The sequence below is a fragment of the Lycium barbarum genome, chromosome 12 (genome assembly GCF_019175385.1).
Source record: "Lycium barbarum isolate Lr01 chromosome 12, ASM1917538v2, whole genome shotgun sequence".
Classification (NCBI taxonomy): Eukaryota; Viridiplantae; Streptophyta; class Magnoliopsida; order Solanales; family Solanaceae; genus Lycium; species Lycium barbarum.
The window spans coordinates 73794756-73814217 of record NC_083348.1 but is presented as its reverse complement, the minus strand read 5'-3'; the positions used below and the strand labels follow the sequence as shown (position 1 = coordinate 73814217).

Genomic DNA, 19462 nt, shown 5'->3' with positions numbered 1-19462 from the left:
GAACTCCACAAGAGTTTAATTTTGCTCTTAATTGTTTTCGCGAAGAGAACAATCGGATGCAAATACGTTACCATAGGGTAGAATATGGTATACATGGTAGCACAAGATTTAGATACAAGTGAGATTCGGACTGTGAAATTTCCGATGAAGATTAATATTTTTCTTATAATAAGGTAAGTAGGTCCGGTCATAAAGACTCCCCCCCCCCCCCCCCCTCCAGGGTACTTGGGAGTTTGCAACTATATAAGTAACCCTTTCTTTTGTTATTAGACTACAACATATTCAATGTCGAGTAGTAGAAACTCAGCTTGGTCTTTACTCCTTCAAAAAGAACCAAATAGCAGTGATGATGAGAGTTCAAATCATAGCAGTTTTTCGAGTGATACCAGTAATTTCAAACTAGATGAGCTAAACCCGCACCTTCTTATAGAGCGTAATGATGATTTTTGCAGTGTCAAATATTCAGATTTGCGAGAATATTATTGCGGTTTACGCAGAGAATGGTCACATCGGATTGCCGAATCAGAACGTCTTGTTTGTGACTTCGAAAATCTCAACGTTCCAATCCCAACAAGGTACTCAATAACCATGCCTCGAGTAGGTCCAACAACTTGCGAGATGGCCGTACAAAGGATTAGAAAAGAAAACAACAGAATGCTGGCAAGACGTTGTAGATTTTACATGCTAAAGTTGGCTGAAGAACAAGCATCATCAACCGGTAGAGTATCATCAACCGGTAGAGAACTAACATCTCCTGAAAAAAGATGTGTGTTAAGAGACTGCAATATCGTTTGGAGGACGATATTGAGGACTTCTATTCTGATGACGATTAGGGTCTATTTAGGCTCACTGTCTTAGAATATAGGTCATTTAAGTTTCGAACTAAGGCTGTTAATTTGTATTTTTATTTTGTGATGAAGTCATAAATTTGAATTAGTTTGGCGTGTTTTTAATTCTTCAAAGTTTATTGTTAAAGTCTATTATTAATTGACAATTTCACAAAGAAACACAACTAAATTAGTACATAAAGGGTGCGGATTACATTATAGGGGAAAAGATACAACTAGTAAAAAACATAATCCATAGAAATATTAAACTTAATAAACAAAATACATATAAATAATGAACAACAACAAGATAGCTAGCACAAATAATCTTCCACAATTTAAGTTTATCTTTCAAAGCTATTTTCTCGTGTTGAGCCTCTCTAAGTTTAGCCTTCAACAAAATTCATTTTTTTTTTCGGAATCGGTGAGCAACACCTCCAAACGTTTAATTTTTTCTTCAGCTTCCACAAACTTAAATTGCGAGTCCAACTTAGCGGTATCTCTAGAGATACGTGAAGTCGCGGTACCTCTATCCAAAAGTGAACTTTTAAACTTCGCCGCCATTGTTTTATCCACGTGAATGCTATCTTCCCACCAAAAGTGTTTGCAACCGCCCATATGCTATAAACATTACAAGAAAATCAGTTTTTGAAAGCAAAATATGTGGATAACGTGAAAAAAAAACTAAAAAATGTAAAAATACTTACTTCGGGCACTTTACATTGCCAAAAAGGGCGACCCGGATTATCTTGGGTCTTTGATTTTTTAATTTACAGTAATAACTGCATTCACAAATATCATGTTGTATATCAAACATTGAAGTTTCAAAACTTTGAGACATATTTTTTAAAGTGAAAAAGTGTGTTGAAAGAGTGAAGATGGAGGAAATGAAAGAGAAGAGAATGGATGTGTTGGGGTCGGGGGTTTTAGGGAAGGGTTTACGCACAGATTCTGTGCGTGAAAGGGCCAAACTGTAAAAGTACACTTTGGCCTTTTCACTCACAAAATTTATGCGTGAAGCCTAGTTTATTTTTTTATTTTTTTAATGGATTAGTTTGGTTCCAATTGTTTTTTTTTTATTACGAAAGTGCCGGACTCTCTAATTTGAGACGAAAAGAGTAATGACGATGAATTTTTTTTTTTTAGGGCGTGGGGGGTGGGTGAGGGACCCATAGCATCTTTTCAGGGCGCAGTGGGACCCACATCGTGAACAAAAAACATCTAGAGCCTGCACAGGTCACGAGCCGCGAGTTTTAGCTTAGAACGAATAACGAGGTGGTAAATATGTACAGGATGAACTAATTGTTTTGTTTGTACTTATATATACTAGTAGTGGTCTTTATTGGATTTCCACAATCTAAAGTCACTTATCTTTCTCGTTTTAACAGTGCCGTGGCCTTGTTTGCTTGCTTTTTGTTTCCTCTATAAGCTTGCAGCAAGCAGCCATGGCGGCTCCTAATAATTCTCCTATTATTACTACCCATACATGCTCATTTGCTTCCCATGCAATCATGAACAAACTTATCTCAATCATATCCTTCTTTCTTCTTCTTTCTCCTTTTTTCGCCATGTCTAACACATTCTTTGGTAATTAATTATATTTCTTTGATTCATTTATGGGTTTCTTGACATTTAAGGTTGTGATTTTGAGACCCTTTTGGATAATAAATCAACCCTTTTAATATCTCTGCTTGAAATGTATGTTTAAGGTTGTTTGTGATTTTAATAGGATCTTTTGGTAATGATTTGTGGTTGTAACCTTTTAATGTGTATCTTGGTAATTTGTGCCTTTTTCCCTTTATCCGCACCGTCTTCCAAGTAGGTAGCTGGCGTGTAAAAGTTGAAGTATATTCTTTCTCACTTTACTAGATGTTGAAGAGTATGTGTTGATTTGATTCTTTTTAGAAAAACGCTTTCTTTATTGTCAAAATGAAATTATGCTGTGAGCCATTTTTAAATTATACTGGGTGTTCCATGTTTTAGTTTTCAGGCATAACAAATGGTAATTGACAAAGTTCTCTACTGGAAAAATTAGTCCTTATATGTTCTCCTTGTTTGTATATTCATACCCTCTTCAATTCATTAGGTCTTGGATCGTAACGTCACACAATGTACACAAGTACTATGATTATGTTTCTTTTTATTAGTTTAATTATTTTCCAGGCTAATAACTCTTTGCTTCTCTATCTAGGTGAATAGCCATTTTTGTACGACTATTATTTCTAAGTCCCAATAGTGAAGTTCTGTTAAAATTGATTCTTTCTGAAACCCAAAAGTTGTGTTCTTCGTCACGAAGAACTATTCCCTTTTCATCTCTTGGAAAGGTTCTTTTTTTGTTTCCTTGATATAGTTGCTCTTTATACCTCAAAGTTGTAATAATGTGGTGCTCTTTTTGATGATTAGGTGCTGAAAATACAGAAGGCATAAAGTATGATTTGTTCCCTGAAATCCTCAAGAAGGAAGCTGTTACAAGACTCAATGAGCTCGGAAAGGTATCAAAGCAAGGCAAACTATTTAAATCATTAATTGTGAAGTCAAATTTCCTGGGAAGCATGTTTTCCTTGTGTCTTACAATACATTATGCATAAATGAATCCATTAACCGATTTCTGCAGTAGTATAGATTGCTTTCATTTATACTTGTTTTGCTGTTATCTCTTATCCTGCTTTTCATCAGTACAAGTGTTGAAGTAACAAATTTTGTGTTGTGTGCTAGGTAAGTGATGCAAATGGCTACCTTGAAAGGACCTTCCAAAGCCCTGCATCGATCAAAGCAGGAAATCTTCTTCGTGCATGGATGGAAGATGCAGGCTTGAAAACGTATGTTTTCGACTTATCTTACTGTATTTTTAATGCGACAGAAACTTAATTGAGAGCACTCGTGGTTCCAGGTGGGTGGACCAAATGGGCAATGTCCATGGTCGAGCTGAAGGGATTAATCCAAGTGAAAAGGCTTTGTTAATTGGCTCTCATTTGGTGAAGCATTGATTTCTTACATCTTCTTCTTATAGTAGATTTGTTTTACTTCCCAGCATTACTAGTTCAAGATGCTGCAGAATAACCCGACATTGAATATTTTGTGTTGCAACAGGATACAGTTATTGATGCTGGATTCTTTGATGGCTCATTGGGCATAATTTGTGCAATATCTGCGTTGAAGGCATTGAATACCAGTGGAAGGTTGGGTAAACTCCAGCGGCCAGTTGAGGTGAGACACATAAAACATGTTACCCTGGAATATGATCGTCTGTCATGTTATCCATTCTGTTATTCTTTGTTGCAACTGTTAGGGTAAAATCTTATATTTTTTTCAGTTAAACCAATAAACACGTCTTTTAGGAGTTATCCGCTACATCCGAGGGGGCACTGAAATTTATTTGAGTCCTCTTACTTCCTAACGACAAAATCTTTTAGTGAAGGTTCTCAATCTGAACACCAAAAAGTAATTTCTTCTTTAACTTAACTATCACACTTCAGTTGCTAGATTGATGAGTATATAGTTCAATTACCAGTTATAAGTTGCTAGTCATAAGCTTTCCAATAGATAGTATATTTTCCCCCCTTGGCCATCTAATCCTAGCTCAAATAGTATATTCTGAGGTCTTTGACATGTTGTACCTTGAACAGCCAAGATTTGAGTTTACATATTTTCAGGTACTTGACATAATAAGACCTTGAAGGGGAGAACTGAGTTTATCTAGCAAATACAACTTTTAGACCTACTAATTAAACAGTAGAAACTCTTCATGAAGAATTTTATTTTCACATCTCCACACACTATAATTTGTGCAGTAACACTTTAGCATGCTAGTCTGTCTAGAATCTAGATATTGGCAAAAGAACTGAAGTAATATAATATCATCAGTGATCATTTTGTGGTAGCAGGATTATGAGGAGTTGGAGGGTGCATATAGGAGCAGTTGTAGGAAGTGTTACAGCACTAATAGTAGTGCTAGTTGCTTGCTGTGATATTTGCTGTCAATTCGATTTCTCCTTTGCATTCCTTCTACTTTTACAGCTTTTATTTTCAGTTAATATTATATCATAGAATATTTAGTCTCTCCTGCTTTTTAGTCCAATATTACAAAAACCTTGTGTACTATTTTGCAGGTAATTGCATTTTGTGATGAGGAGGGAGTAAGGTTTCAGTCAACCTTCTTGGGGAGTGCAGCTATTGCTGGCATATTACCAGTTTCAGCATTGCAAGTACATGATAAGAAGTTTGTATGGCTAACCCAAAAGCTTGTCTTTGTTCGTATAGCTATTGTGTCTCAGTAAACTAATGTGCAACTGTATTTCAGTGGCGTGACAGTGCAAGGTGCTCTGAGAGCAAATTCAATAGAAACTACAGAAGAAAACCTTTTGCAGCTCAAATATGAAGCAGAATCTGTTTGGGGCTATGTTGAGGTCAATAATAGTTCTCAATATACCATATAAAAGTCACTAACTACTTCATAAGATCCCTGGTAACATAGTTGCTGATGATGGATCTTGTTTTAATGGTCTTCCGCAGGTTCACATTGAACAGGGACCTGTACTGGAGAATGTTGGTCTCCCTCTTGGTTCAGTAAAAGGTATTGCAGGGCAGACAAGGTTGAAGGTGCGTCATCTACTTTTATTTTAAGTTTGTTAATGTAACTCAGTAGGAGCAGATTTTAAGGCTCTAGTAGTTCTGGTATTTGTGATGATATGACGTTACAAAGTAGAAAAGTACTTATATTATGTATCACTGAGCTTACTCTGAACTCCAAGGTGGAATCTTGATGTTCCTTGCCATGAGGGTATTGGATTTTACTTTGATATGTTGAAGCTAACTTCAAAAGATTGCAACTGAATTGATCAAGAAACCTATTTGAAGCCCTTGGCAATAAAAAGATTGATCAGTATGCGGGGGAATAGTTGAATTGGATCTCTAAAGAGTGAGAAAAATTTCTCCCTGGGATATGTGTTCTCGGCATAATCTACAGCTTGGCTTACTTCCACTTGTCACCACTCAAATCTCCTTTTGGTATACATTGTCGCATATTTGGTTTAAGTAATGCTTGCTTGACCAGAACCTTTTGAATTAAGCATTGCAGGTGACAGTGAAAGGAACACAAGGACATGCAGGGACAGTACCTATGAATATGCGACAGGATCCTATGGTTGCAGCTGCTGAACTAATTGTATTTCTAGAGAGTCTTTGTAAACAACCTGACTATTATCTGTCCTATGATGGTCAATGCGCTTCTTCAACAGTAAAATCTCTTGCAGGATCTCTGGTCTGTACTGTTGGAGAAATATCAACTTGGCCAAGTGCAAGTAATGTCATTCCAGGCCAGGCAAGCACTCCTTGAACTGCTGACATAGAAGTTCCATATTGTTGTTCATTATCCATACAGGGAAGCTCAAATTTCGAGAATATTTAGTACTCATAATGTATGTGCATTTTTCACAGGTGACATTCACCGTAGATGTACGTGCAATGGATGACACAGGACGAGAAGCTATAATTTATGAATTTTCCAATAGACTTTATCATATGTGTGACCGGCGTTCTGTCTTCTGTAATGTTGAGCGGAAGGTGAGAGATTCGTGAATCCTTTCTGGCGTTAACTGCAGCTGCTCTATGACTAACACTTCTTCTGTTGGTTTAGCATGATGCAAATGCTGTGGTGTGCGATCCTGGCCTCAGTACAGAGTTAAAATCTGCATCTTACGCCGCTTTGAAAAGAATTACCGGTGAGGATCCAGGTGATGTTCCTGTACTGATGAGTGGAGCAGGACATGATGCAATGGCCATGTCTCATCTAACCAATGTGAGTTATACTTGAACCTTATATTTTACGTCTTGGACTCGATTTTCTATTTTTTATATATAAATATGGTGTGCTATGCACACCATTGTATTGAGTACATGTCATCCCACCCGCCAAAACATGTACCTTGATTACTTTGTCCACCCAAAATTAGGCAAATAGGAAGAAATCACCGGACATCTTTAATCATTGCGGGGATTTGAACCATGGTCTTAGTTTTAACCCGCGTCATTGACACTTGGACGGTTATTTTCTTTCTTAGATTGTATTAACGATTGGCTACTTTTCAATAGGTGGGAATGCTTTTTGTGCGTTGTCGTGGAGGCATCAGCCATTCTCCTGCAGAGCATGTATCGGATGATGATGTCTGGGCAGCTGGAATGGCAGTCCTTGCATTTTTGGAGACACTCTTGTAATTACTGGCATTTTGCAATGCAATCTAGTAGGCTAGTTTGCCATTCATAATCCCATTTTTGTATATATCGATTCAACTTCTATAGTTGCAGTAACGAGAATGTACATTTGCAATAAAGCAATTTGGCCTGTTAGTTAATGTGAACTATCGTTAACCAAAACTATTGCGTGAACATGAAGCGAGTAAGTGGCGACATGGCATGCAATGATGAAAAATTGGAGAAACATAAACGAGTAACACAGAAACCAACGACCTCGCTAAAAAATTTGTGGAAAAAGCAAGATTTCAAGAAAATTTCATGGTCATATCTTGAGTTGGTTATTATGCATAATGACAATTTTACACAGGAAACAGAAATAAAATTTGAAACTGTTGGTATTTTAAAGTAAACAATACAAAGCAGCACCAGATCATGGCATACGGGCTTTGGTGATGCAAGTGAAAACCAACTAGCCTTTCACGTACAGATTAGTAGTTGTATTCCATTTCAACCATTACAGACCGGTTCAAGCTTCAAGGCCTTGCATGTCCAGCAAGGTTAAAATAAATCCTAATACAATTGGCCCTTGCAACAAGGATAAAAGTTTTGTATTGCAGGCTGGTTTCAGTTAAAAGAAATGTCAGATCTATAATTCTTACCCACTTACTTTACAATAGGAGGCTGAGCTAATTGTTGTAGCTGATGGACAAGGTGTGACATCCTTGGACGCATTGATGGCACATGTTGTGTACAAGAATAAACAAGGTCAACAACTTTTTGGATGACTCCAACTTCAGGAATCTGAGAAGATGAAGAAGATGATATGAGAGGATCCAAGAGTTCAACATATCGATGAGCCTGCACCAGAGGCGTGGCCCATTCAAATATACTTTGCCACCCAACAGAATCAACTGCTTGTGCAGGTCTTCGTCCACTAACTATTTCAAGCAAGAGGACTCCAAAGCTGTAGACGTCACTCTTTGTAGTAAGCTCATTTCTGTAGACAAACTCCGGAGCAAGATAGCCATGAGTACCACCTGCCATGACTCTCCTCTCATGCATAACTTCCCATGGCACAAACTTAGACAGACCAACTCCCATTAGATGGGCGCCAAAATCTTCGTCAAGGAGAACATTGCTTGCACGAATATCCCTATGCACAACTTGTGGCTTCACTTTGTCATGAAGAAACCTGTCACATTTCATGAAAGTAAGCACCAAACTATGTATGAGCAAAGAAATTGCCAAGGCAGAAATTAGAAAACAAACAATGTCATGCTTTTGGATCACACACACATTTTCTTTTGTGCACTAGCAGAGACATTGCGAGAAAAAAGAGTTTTCAACAACCTCACATTTCATGGTTAAAAATACAACAATAACACAACCAAACCAGTCATTCTCACCTTAATTTTTTTTGTTTTTTTTTGTTTTTTTTTGACAAGGGTCATTCTCACCTTATGCAGTAGCTTCACATACTTGCTAGATCCTATAATTCCATAAATTACTTAGGAAATATGTTACTTTAGTAATAGGCACTGCATAGTCTTTATCCATTTTTCATGTTCAACAAATATACCATCGTAGACATGACTGGTCTTGAATTACCTATCCATTGATAGCCAGAACTACTTGGTTGCTTCGCTTATGACAGTGACCTCCATAGACTCGTAGATATGTACAGACATATTCAACATCTTACTTTCTATAGACATCCCACTTAGAACAATGTAAGACACTCAAAGTGGGAACTCATGAATACAAAAAGACTGTAAGATGTAACTATCCTATAAAGTTAGAAGTTTTTGTTTCTAACTGAGATGTCACTGGCATCCATTTCCTGAAGTATTTTATCTTTTTTTCACTGGCTTCTGTCCGAATTCCGTGCAGCATATAAAAATTAAGAAGACCTACTTGCAGATTCTCTAAATCTCCAAAAAGAGCAAAATGACCCCAGCTTACTCACGAAGGAAAATATTGCAAGACATTCCTGCATTCTTCTTTTTATTATTATCATCGATCATGCATTCTTACCATCCTTGTATAACTACCATGATAACATCCTCCAATTGAAACCAACCCAAACATGTATATATGAGTTCATACTCATCTCAAAGAAGGAAAGTATGAAATCAAAAGAATAAACTTTCACATTACTGACTAAAATCATCCTATCTGGATAAGTTAACATATTTATTTCTAATCTACAATGTAGATGAAGATAATGTTGGAACACTACTTACGCAATTCCTTGAGCAAGGGTGGTGGCGACTTTCATTCTCATGCTCCAGTCCAAACTCCTACCTCCTCTAGGAATATGGTGTAGCCACCTATCCAGGGGTCCATTGATAATAAATTCGTATAGAATATAGCGGTCACCATGATGATAGCAACATCCTTTAATAGACACCAGATTTGGATGATGAAGTCTTGCAACCCTTCCAATCTCAGAGTAGAACTCTTTCTTCCTCTGAAAGCCGGACCTCTTCAATCTTTTCACAGCCACCCTTGAACCATCAGGTAAAAGCCCACTATAGGTACCACCTGTTTTGGCGTCCCCAAGGAGACGATTTGCTTCACTGAAATTCTTTGTCATGGATTTCACTTCGTCGCGATTGAAAATTTTCCAAGATGGGGGAACTAATGCAACTGATGCACGAGATCTCCTGCGTCTTTTACTTCGCTTAAATACAAGAAGCCATATAACAACAGCCAAAGTAGTGCAAAGAATCAACCCACTCACAACGGCAAGAATAATGAGATATTCCCTGTGGCAGCGCATATGGCGACACTTCCTCCCTAATGTATCAAAAATATCAGAAGATTATTTAAAACCCATTTAAAGATTATAAAAGATTTGTTTAGATAACAATTTAGACCAAGATAATGGTTATCTAAGATGCACTGCTTATGGAAAAAATACAAGGGGACTGCAAAGTTGTTAGTCACATATTATCACCACATTATGTCAGGGAAAGAGTTTGCTCCCACTTATCAAAATTACACTTGGTGAAGAAAAAATAAGAAATAAGTCCTCCTGCAATCACTTACAAGCATCAAGCGTGCATATAGAAGCATGAGTTATATTGCATCTCTCAGCTATAAGGGGTGTAGTGCCATTGGTTATCGATGTACATAAGCCCACCGACTTAACGCCATCGCATGAAAAATTTGTGCAACTTGAGTCCAAAGTTGTATTAGGAGCAATACTCTCATTCCAGCTAGATGCATTATCAGACCATTTCCAACCCAAACCAGCTGTGGCATTAATGCTCCTTCCGCCAACCCAGCATCCGTTACTATCATTGCCACAGAGCTTTTGGACAAGGTTCAGTTCTTCTGAAGATGTTATGGCAGCCAAGTTTCCCCCAAAACCATTGCAGTAAATCTCCGCTTCATTCCATTGCAAAGAGGTCGCATTATATTTGTAACATTTTTTCCCACTTGGGCTGCTAAACCAACCAGGATCACATTTTCCTGCTTGCGAGACAGTAGACAATAGTGTCAAAAAGATGAGACATAATAACTAGACCAGTTAAAAAATAAAAATAGTAATACACTAAGAAAAATCATGTTGAGAGGTCCAAATAAGTTTCAGTTGCACTAGTGCTATAATAGTACTTATCCTAACTTCTTGATTAATCTAAGAAAAAAATAAGTATCCTGACTTTGCTTCTAGAAAGCTTATATAATACCACAGGCATTTTTACTAATTTTTGGAAATTGATTGAGTGAAAAGCTCATAAGTTGCTTTCCTGCATTAGCATTCTTCTATCTTCCCCTACTTTTTAGGACAAGGGATTGGATACAACGTGGTAAAAGGAGCTGAACGGATTTTTGCAAATCAAATTCAAAAACATGAAGAAAATTTGCATGAAAAAAATGTTCTGAAGCCAAACAAGAGCCAAAAAATATTTTTGCAAGCAAACAAAAGTCAACAAAATGTTCTGAACTTTCTAATACCTCATGATGGACCATAAACCTAAGGTATTATGAACTAGTTACATCTAATACCACAATAAAGATGAATTTTCACTCTAAAAGTATCTTCTTCTTTTTTTGATGAAGAAAAGAAATGGCAAACAACTCTAGAAGTATTTTTATTTTCATATCTAGATAGGGGAGTAAATTCTGTCGTTGATAGTGAATGGACTGCCAAATGAATCGTGTCTGATTTACTTGATCATGCTAACAATGCAGGGATAAGCTTCAAATTTAGAACTCATTTGGGATACAGTTTCCAAGATTCGAAGATTGAAACATCCACCACAATCGGCAACCACTTCCATCTTAAACTAAGCTGAAAAAGGTCCAAGTACGATGTTGCCGCCTGGTAATGGCCAATGACAACAACTATAAGATGAGTTATTTCTCCCCTTACCTCTGTTCCTGTGTCTTACGAACCTGATAGGGGGTAGACGTTTGGCCTTTGTGTTATGAATTGTGTGATATCACTCAGATCAGTTGAGGTTTGATATTGACATTGTGTGAAATTCAGTGTTCACTTTTCATTAGTTGAAAGGGATGGTGTATAAGATTCAAGAATGATGGACAAATGAAAGAACCAAGATTTGATTGACAAAAACCAAACTTAGTGCATTAAGTTAAGCTTCGATGTTCTCTTCTCTTTTTGTCTTTACCAAAAAAGATGTTCTCTTCTCTTTTTGTTCAGCTTGGAGTCCTAATTCCGTTCAATTGACTCAATCAGCCAGCTTTCTCTGAAATGATCCACAGCCTTTCGCACTGATGAAGCAACAATTATCGTCTTTTCTCTTTTTACACAGAAGAAATGAGGTTCTAACAGAAGAAGTACTCACCCATGTGAGTTCAATAAAAACTAGAACTTTGTTCTTTACTTCTTCCTCCTACAGAACAAATGGAAAAGAAAGGTTGCGACCAGATTTTTTTTGTAAATGTGGAAACTAAAGAGAACAGCTAAATGATTCTTTTCATGACATTGACCAGATCTGGTACGGAGTCCACACCCACGTCGTGTCGACACGGGTGCGGCAGCGGAAGTGAAGAGTCCAAGCAACTTAGATTCTATGAATGATAATTTGGCTCAAGATACTCCAAGCTGTAGACCTTAAAACTATAACACTTTGATGAACAAGATTGGATTTTCCAGCATTTATTTCTCCAAACTCAAAAGTTCACTATGCTAGTTTGAATAGGCAATTGATACATAGACATACACATAGCATAAGAAGCACTAGTAAGAAATCCCAACATATAATGAAACATTATGTTGAAAAGATGACTATAGATGTAACTCCATAACTAATTCTAAAAAGAGCCTTAATTTTATTAACACAACCCAATCAATCAGTTCCAAGGAAATTGACTGAACAATAGTCTAATTAATTCCAAAATGTTACCATCATCATGACTTTGATTCTCAGAAGCTGGAGCTACTTGTGCATCAAGTGTCTTATTAGATACCTGAAAATTTAAAAAACAAAAAAATCAGAACTTTCCAAATTCACACACCACATGACTTCTGATAACATATTCAGACACCCTTTTCTCTGAAATTTAATAATTTGCAGTAAAATTTTGCAAAAATAAAAATTTGGGTTTTTACTTACAGAAGTGGAAGCACAGAGTTGAAGCAAAAAACAAGAAAGTAGAAGCAAAGGGAAGTGTGAATGCATCAGAAACTTAACACCCATCATGTTGTTTTCACTGTATAACAAAACCTAGAATGATTTTGAGTGTGGGGTTTGGACATAGTGGATATGGGTGGTTAGGGTTTTTAGAGAGATCGAAATAGACTTCACATTTGGAGTCTTGAGTGGTTAGTTGAATTTTGATTGTTGGACTTTGGAGAAGAAGTGTTGTTCAGACAGGGTAGTTAATTCTCACCTTATGTTTGTACCCACCTCTCTTTAATTGCTTTGGTCAAATCCAAGACATATTCAACTTTATTTCATCAAAAACGAAAAGAAAAAAAATAGTTCGGTGTACCAAGCTCTCGTTATGTGCAGGGTTTGGAAAAGAATCGAATCATAAGGGTTTGTCCATGTGCGCAGTCTTACTATGCATCTCTGCAAGAGACTGTTTTTGCGGCTTTACATGTCTAACTTTGCATCTCTGCAAGAGATTGTTTTCACGGCTCGAATTTGTGACATCTTTTCTTAGCTAATTTTAATAGCCAGTTAATTAACTACTTAAATATTCACGTAGGAGAGTTTTCATTCCATCCTTATAATATCCTTCTTCATTTCTCTTTTCTCGAACCTGGACCTGTTTAACAAGATCAAATCCACAACAAACATAGGTTCAATATTCATATATGCGAGCTAGCTATCAACATAGCATCCTTCCAATCTTATTTTATTCCGATTGTGCTTCAAATTCTTTTAGTTGTGGAAACAAACCCTTATTTTTTTACGAGTCAATTGTAATTGATTTCCAATTCTGCATTTTTAGTGTTTAATTCTGTATTTTAGTAGTCATGTGACAGGCATGTGACTTGGTTGTTAAGAATTAGTTATAACTAACTTCTTGAAGCCAACTCCCTTTCCCCCAAAAATATTCCCTCTACTTAAGTTGGGATATTCCCATTTGTATGATTCATTCAATTCAGTTGAGATCAATAGAAATTCTCTCTCTATCCCTTTCTCTAACTCTCTCTCAATTCATTTCAGTTCTAGGGTTCTAATTGTTCAAGAGCAATTCAGCTCATTTGCTCTTTAGGTTGGACTCAATTCTCTTTCTAATTTCGTGAGATTGTATCATTGGTATCAGAGCTACTGTCCTCTGACCTGTTACCATGGGTGATCACAACACTCGCATGCAAGAATTACGAAGAGAAGTTGATATTTTGAAGGGTTCCGTGGAAGGTGTTGTCACTTCTGTGACAGAATTGCAGCAAGCAGTTTACGCGAAGGTTACACAAGCTATAGAAGAAATCAAAAGGTTAGTAACTGGACATTTAAATCCTGCTGCAGCTCGGATTCCCCAAGTTGATTTGGACACTGAAACACCAGTGGAAAATGGTCATCAGGGTAACAATAGGGCTAGAAACTGCTAGGTAACTACTCGAAATTACCAAGTGGATTTTCCAAAGTTTGATGGGTACGGATTAAAGGATTGGCTCTACAGTTGTGAGCAATTTTTTTATGTGGATGAAACACCAGATGATGCAAAGGTGAAACTGGTTTCTTGTAAGCTAGAAAGGAAAGCCTTACAGTGGCACCAATCATACATGAAACAAAGACTCACCAGGGAATGGCCAAGATGGAGTGAGTATGTGGGGTGTTTATATGCAAGATTTGGATTAGAACTGTTTGATGATCCAATGGGTGATTTTAAAGAACTCAGACAAGTAACTTCTGTTCAAGATTATGTTGATGTGTTTGATGAATTGCTTACTAGAGTTGAACTTTCGGAATAATATGTTTTAAGTTGTTTTGTGAGAGGACTGAAACCAAAAATTGGCTTAATTGTAAAATTGTTGAGACCTAGGACACTAGCTAAAGCTGTAAATCTTGCTAGGATCCAAGAGCAAACCTTAGCTGCACAACAAGAAGTTTTTCGCAGTTCTATTCCTTCCAGTTCCACCCATTCTAGTTCCAGAAATCCTTCATTTTCCTATGGATCAACCCAAAGTACCAGACCAAATCAAACCTACACCAATCCTTCTTTTTCTTATGAAACCAATCAGACTACTAGATCAAACCAAAATTACCCCAAACCACAAAACAACCCCAATCCCATTAAGTCAGTTGCCAATAACACCAATCCCAAACCAAATTTGAGACGTGCCAAACTGTTAACCCCTGCTGAGATGGAGGAAAAGAGGAGTAAGGGATTGTGTTTCAATTGTGATGAAAAGTATACGTATGGTCATGTTTGTAAAAAGAAGAGACAATTGATTTCCATGGAAGTACTTGAAGGGGAGGAAATAACAGAATTAGATGAGGATGTGATATTGGATTCTGCTGAATGTTTGGCAATGATTGGTCAAGACTTGGAGACTGATGAGGAGGGTGCTATTTTACCTCATGTCTCAGTTCATGCCATGACAGGACTTAATGATTTCAGGACTATGAGAGTCACTGTACCCATCAAGGGCAAAGCTACATCTGTGCTAATTGACACTGGCAACGCTCATAATTTTTTGGATATGAGCACTGCTAAAAAGTTAGGGTGTGCACTTACAGGAATCTCACCTTTCCCAGTATCTATAGTTGATGGAAAAGGGGTGCATAGTAACTTCATTTGCAAGAAATTAAACTGGTTGATGCAAGGAGTATCCTTTGACTCTGACATGTTGATCTTACCCATTGGGCGGTGCAACATGGTCTTGGGAATTCAGTGGTTGATCACTTTGGGTGATATATTATGGAATTTCAGGAGACTTAAGATGGAATTTAGCATTGCAGGCAGGAAAGTTTCATTGAGGGGAGTACAACCTGTTGCTGCTAAACTAATTCAGCAGAATAGTATGGAAAAACTGCTGGCCAAGCCAGCTGAACTCTGCATGATCTCAGTTGGCATTTTGAAAAGAGAGGAGGAGTATGAGACTGGTGCCAGTCTATTGTCTATGGATGGTAATGCTGATTCTACAGAAACTGAGGAGGAATTACAATCTCTTCTATACCGGTATGAGGATCTCTTTGAGGTTCCCCAAGAGTTACCACCATCAAGAGCACATGATCACAAAATCATAGGAGGGAACTTCCCCTATTAATATCAGACCATACAAGTATCCTGCAGTTCAAAAAGATGAAATTGAAAAAATGGTGGATGAGATGCTAGAGTCTGGGGTGATCAGACCCAGTACTAGTCTTTATTCTTCACCCATTGTCATGGTGAAGAAGAAGGATAGTTCATGGAGGATGTGTGTAAACTACAGAGAGTTGAATAATCATACAGTGAAAGATAAATTTCCTATCCCTGTGATTGAGGAGTTGCTGGATGAGTTACATGGTGCTAGATACTTTTCAAAGTTGGATTTGAGATCTGGATACCATCAAATCAAAATGTTTGAGCCTGATATCCCAAAAACTGCCTTTTGAACACACCATAGCCACTATGAATTCATGGTCATGCCATTTGGTTTGACAAATGCCCCATCCACCTTCCAAAGCTTGATGAATCACATCTTTCATTCTTACCTCAGAAAATTCATCTTTGTATTTTTTTTATGACATTCTTATCTACAGTCCTACTTGGTTGGATCACTTAACTCACTTACAGGAAGTCTTCCACATTTTGAGATCCCATGTTCTGTTTGTAAAGAAGAGCAAGTGTGCCTTTGGGGTGAAGCAAATTGATTATCTAGGGCATGTGATTTCTGAAGCTGGAGTAGCTATGGATAATCAAAAAGTGGAATCTATATTGCACTGGCCTCAACCAACTACTTTGAAAAGTTTGAGAGGATTATTGGGATTAGCAGGTTACTACAGAAGATTTATCCAAGGATTTGGTCTGATTGCTAGACCTCTATATGACCTTTTGAAGAAAGACAGTTTTCATTGGACTGTAGAAGCTGCTGATGCTTTTGAGAAACTGAAAATTGCCATCACATCAGCTCCTGTCTTAGCTCTACCAGATTTCTCCAAGGAATTTGTGATTGAAACTGATGCTTCAGGTAGGGGTATTGGAGCTGTGTTAGCACAGGACAATAAACCCATAGCCTTCTTTAGTCAAGGCCTATCTGAGAGGAATAAGGCTCTATCAGTCTATGAAAGAGAGTTGTTAGCTTTGGTCAGTGCTGTTAAAAAATGGAGACCATATCTCCTAGGAAGACAATTTGTGATCAAGACTGATCACCATAGTTTAAAATACTTATTGGAGCAAAGAATTACCACCCCCAGTCAACAGAAATGGTTAGTCAAGTTGCTTGGATATGACTATACTATTTACTATAAGAAGGGTAAAGATAATGTAGTTGCTGATGCATTATCTAGGAAGGAGGAACCTGTCATGTTGTATAGCATTTCTGGTGTGCAATCTCACTTATTGGAGTCTGTCAAATCCTCTTGGAATCAGGATATTAAACTTCAACAATTGGTGCACACCATCCAGTCTGGGGGAATTCACAAACCTTATTACAAGTATCAATCTGGTATTTTGAGCAGAAAAGGTAGAATAATAGTAGGTGATGTACCTGATGTGAGGAAAGACTTGATTTCTTTTTATCATGATAGTTCATCAGGTGGTCATTCTGGTATTACTGCAACCTTGCAGAGGCTTAAACAAGATTTTTATTGGAAGAAAATGAAACCTGATGTTTATACATACATCAGGAATTGTGATGTCTGTCAGAAATGCAAAGGAGAGAATGTTGCTTACCCTGGTTTACTCCAACCCTTACCAATTCCTGAGAAAGTATAGCAAGATATTTCTATGAACTTCATAGAGGGCCTTCCCAAGGCTAATGGGAAGGAAGTTATCTTTGTGGTGGTTGACAGATTGAGCAAGGCTGCACACTTTATGGCACTCAAACACTCATACTCAGCCTTAGATATTGCTCAACTATTCATGACTGAAGTGTTTAAGTTGCATGGTAATTATTATCTCTGATAGAGATGCTATTTTCACCAGCAGGTTTTGGCAAGAATTTTTAAGTTGCAGAAAGTATCCTTACTGATATCCATTGCATACCACCCACAAACTGATGGCCAAAGTGAAGTGATCAACAGATGCTTGGAGTGCTATTTGAGATGTATGACATTTGAGAAGCCCACGGAGTGGCCTCAATGGTTGGCATTAGCTGAGTGGTGGTATAATACCACTTTTCACTCTGCTATTAACATGACACCATATGAAGCAGTGTATGGTCAAAAACCCCCTCCTTTACTCCCTTATATGGCCTTTGATTCTCAGTTGGATGTGGTGGATAGGAGTCTGCAGGCTAGAGAATCTACCATCAGGAGTCTCAAATTTCATCTACAAAGAGCTCAAAGTAGAATGAAATCCCAGGCTGATAAGCATAGAACTGATAGATCATTTTCAGTTGGTGATTGGGTCTACATCAAGCTGCAACCTTACAGACAATTAGCTCTCAAGCCCCATAATTTTCAAAAGCTCTCAACTAAGTTTTTTGGCCCTTTTCAAATCCTAGCTAAAGTTGGAGAGGTTGCTTACACGTTAGCCTTACCATCTGACACCAAAATCCATCCTACTTTTCACATATCACAACTGTAGAAGAAGTTGGGCTCTCATACTGCTTTTGTGACTTTACCAGTGGTGCATTCGGATGCTGGTCATGTTCTCTTGACACCTGAGGCTATCCGTGACAGGAGATTGATTAAGTAGCATGGCAAGCCTAGGACTCAGTTGCTGGTTAAATTGTTTAATTCAGCTGAAGAAGACTGCACATGGGAGGATTATCAAACTTTTTTCCAGAATTTCCCAGATTTTAATCCTTGAGGACAAGGATTGTCTCAAGGGGGGGAGTATTGTTACGAGTCAATTGTAATTGATTTCCAATTCTGCATTTTTAGTGTTTAATTCTATATTTTAGTAGTCATGTGACAGGCATGTGACCTGTATTTTAGTAGTCATGTGACAGGCATGTGACCTTCTTGAAGCCAACTCCTTTTCCCCCCTAAAAAAATTCCCTCTATTTAAGTTGGGATATTCCCATTTGTATGATTCATTCAATTTAGTTGAGATCAATAGAAATTCTCTCTCTATCCCTTTCTCTAACTCTCTCAATTCATTTCAGTTCTAGGGTTCTAACTGTTCAAGAGCAATTCAGCTCATTTGCTCTTTAGGTTGGACACAATTCTCTTTCTAATTTCGTGAGATTGTATCATATTTATATTACCCCTGTTTGGATGGTTGTTTTCTATGGTTCATGAATGTATGATTTTTTATGAAATCATGTTTGTATTCATCGTTCTTAAAATTATGCGGCATAGTGTTGTAAACCCGTTGTAATTTCGTGGTTATATAACCATGAAAAAGTTTTATTTTTGAAATTACAGATTTGATGGTTTTTGCATGGTTATGTATTTCATTTCTCCATAGTACCCCCACCCCACCCTCCACCACCCCACCCTTTTCCACCCACCACCCCCACCACCTGATAACGTCCAAATCCACCCTATTAATTAGAATGAGCACGGTCGTATGCAAATATAATTTACCCAACTATGAGTCGGGGTCGAATCCCACAGAGAACAATATATAGGCGATTAGGAAAAGTAGGAATTATCACCAATAATAGCTATGCCAAACAATAGATAATATTTTGGTTTTTGGAGAAAAGTATAACTAATGCAAAAATGTAAACTAACCTAGAAAACAAGTAAAATGATCAATGGCCACAAGCATGGATACAAGGGAAACTATGCTCAAGTAACGATCCAATGTACTTCATGATTTACAAATAATGGTGAGTTTATATTACTTAGCCTCGGATAATGACTCTAAATTAGCTTCTTCCGAAGACTAACTAGACTACCTAATTGAATATCCCTAAA

At 37.5% G+C, this 19462-nt stretch overlaps 2 protein-coding genes across 3 annotated transcripts; one reads left to right on the top strand and one right to left on the bottom strand.

The window, feature by feature from the left end:
• Positions 1-2166: 2166 nt before the first annotated feature.
• On the top strand, positions 2167-7199 carry LOC132623156 (allantoate deiminase 1). Its single transcript, XM_060337864.1, has 12 exons — positions 2167-2414; positions 3231-3319; positions 3543-3646; positions 3718-3802; positions 3918-4034; positions 4937-5046; positions 5128-5233; positions 5340-5426; positions 5905-6147; positions 6264-6389; positions 6463-6624; positions 6918-7199. The coding sequence occupies exons 1-12, from the start codon at positions 2273-2275 to the stop codon at positions 7038-7040; spliced, it is 1494 nt and encodes a 497-aa protein (XP_060193847.1). The 5' UTR covers positions 2167-2272; the 3' UTR covers positions 7041-7199.
• Positions 7200-7392: 193 nt separating this feature from the next.
• Positions 7393-12905, bottom strand: LOC132623155 (C-type lectin receptor-like tyrosine-protein kinase At1g52310). 2 transcript variants are annotated; one of them, XM_060337862.1, is made up of 5 exons: positions 12608-12905; positions 12398-12461; positions 10071-10499; positions 9263-9818; positions 7393-8211 (listed from the first exon to the last, which is right to left on the bottom strand). In XM_060337862.1, the coding sequence occupies exons 1-5, from the start codon at positions 12692-12694 to the stop codon at positions 7683-7685; spliced, it is 1665 nt and encodes a 554-aa protein (XP_060193845.1). In that variant the 5' UTR covers positions 12695-12905; the 3' UTR covers positions 7393-7682. The 2 variants fall into 2 exon arrangements, with proteins under 2 accessions (XP_060193845.1, XP_060193846.1); XM_060337863.1 differs by having other exon boundaries at positions 10071-10496; positions 12608-12904.
• Between the last annotated feature and the right edge of the window lie 6557 nt (positions 12906-19462).

What these genes read in the sequence shown, in the direction of transcription:
- LOC132623155 (XM_060337862.1), bottom strand. Translation starts at nt 12,694, where the DNA reads ATGATGGGTGTTAAGTTTCTGATGCATTCACACTTCCCTTTGCTTCTA. An exon ending in GAATCAAAGTCATGATGATG is followed by an intron (nt 10,500 to 12,397) that starts GTAACATTTTGG and finishes CTGTCTCGCAAG; the next exon opens with CAGGAAAATGTGATCCTGGT. An exon ending in ACCCTTGCTCAAGGAATTGC is followed by an intron (nt 8,212 to 9,262) that starts GTAAGTAGTGTT and finishes GAAATGTGACAG; the next exon opens with GTTTCTTCATGACAAAGTGA.
- LOC132623156 (XM_060337864.1), top strand. Translation starts at nt 2,273, where the DNA reads ATGGCGGCTCCTAATAATTCTCCTATTATTACTACCCATACATGCTCA. An exon ending in AACTCCAGCGGCCAGTTGAG is followed by an intron (nt 4,035 to 4,936) that starts GTGAGACACATA and finishes ACTATTTTGCAG; the next exon opens with GTAATTGCATTTTGTGATGA. An exon ending in TTGCAAGTACATGATAAGAA is followed by an intron (nt 5,047 to 5,127) that starts GTTTGTATGGCT and finishes ACTGTATTTCAG; the next exon opens with TGGCGTGACAGTGCAAGGTG.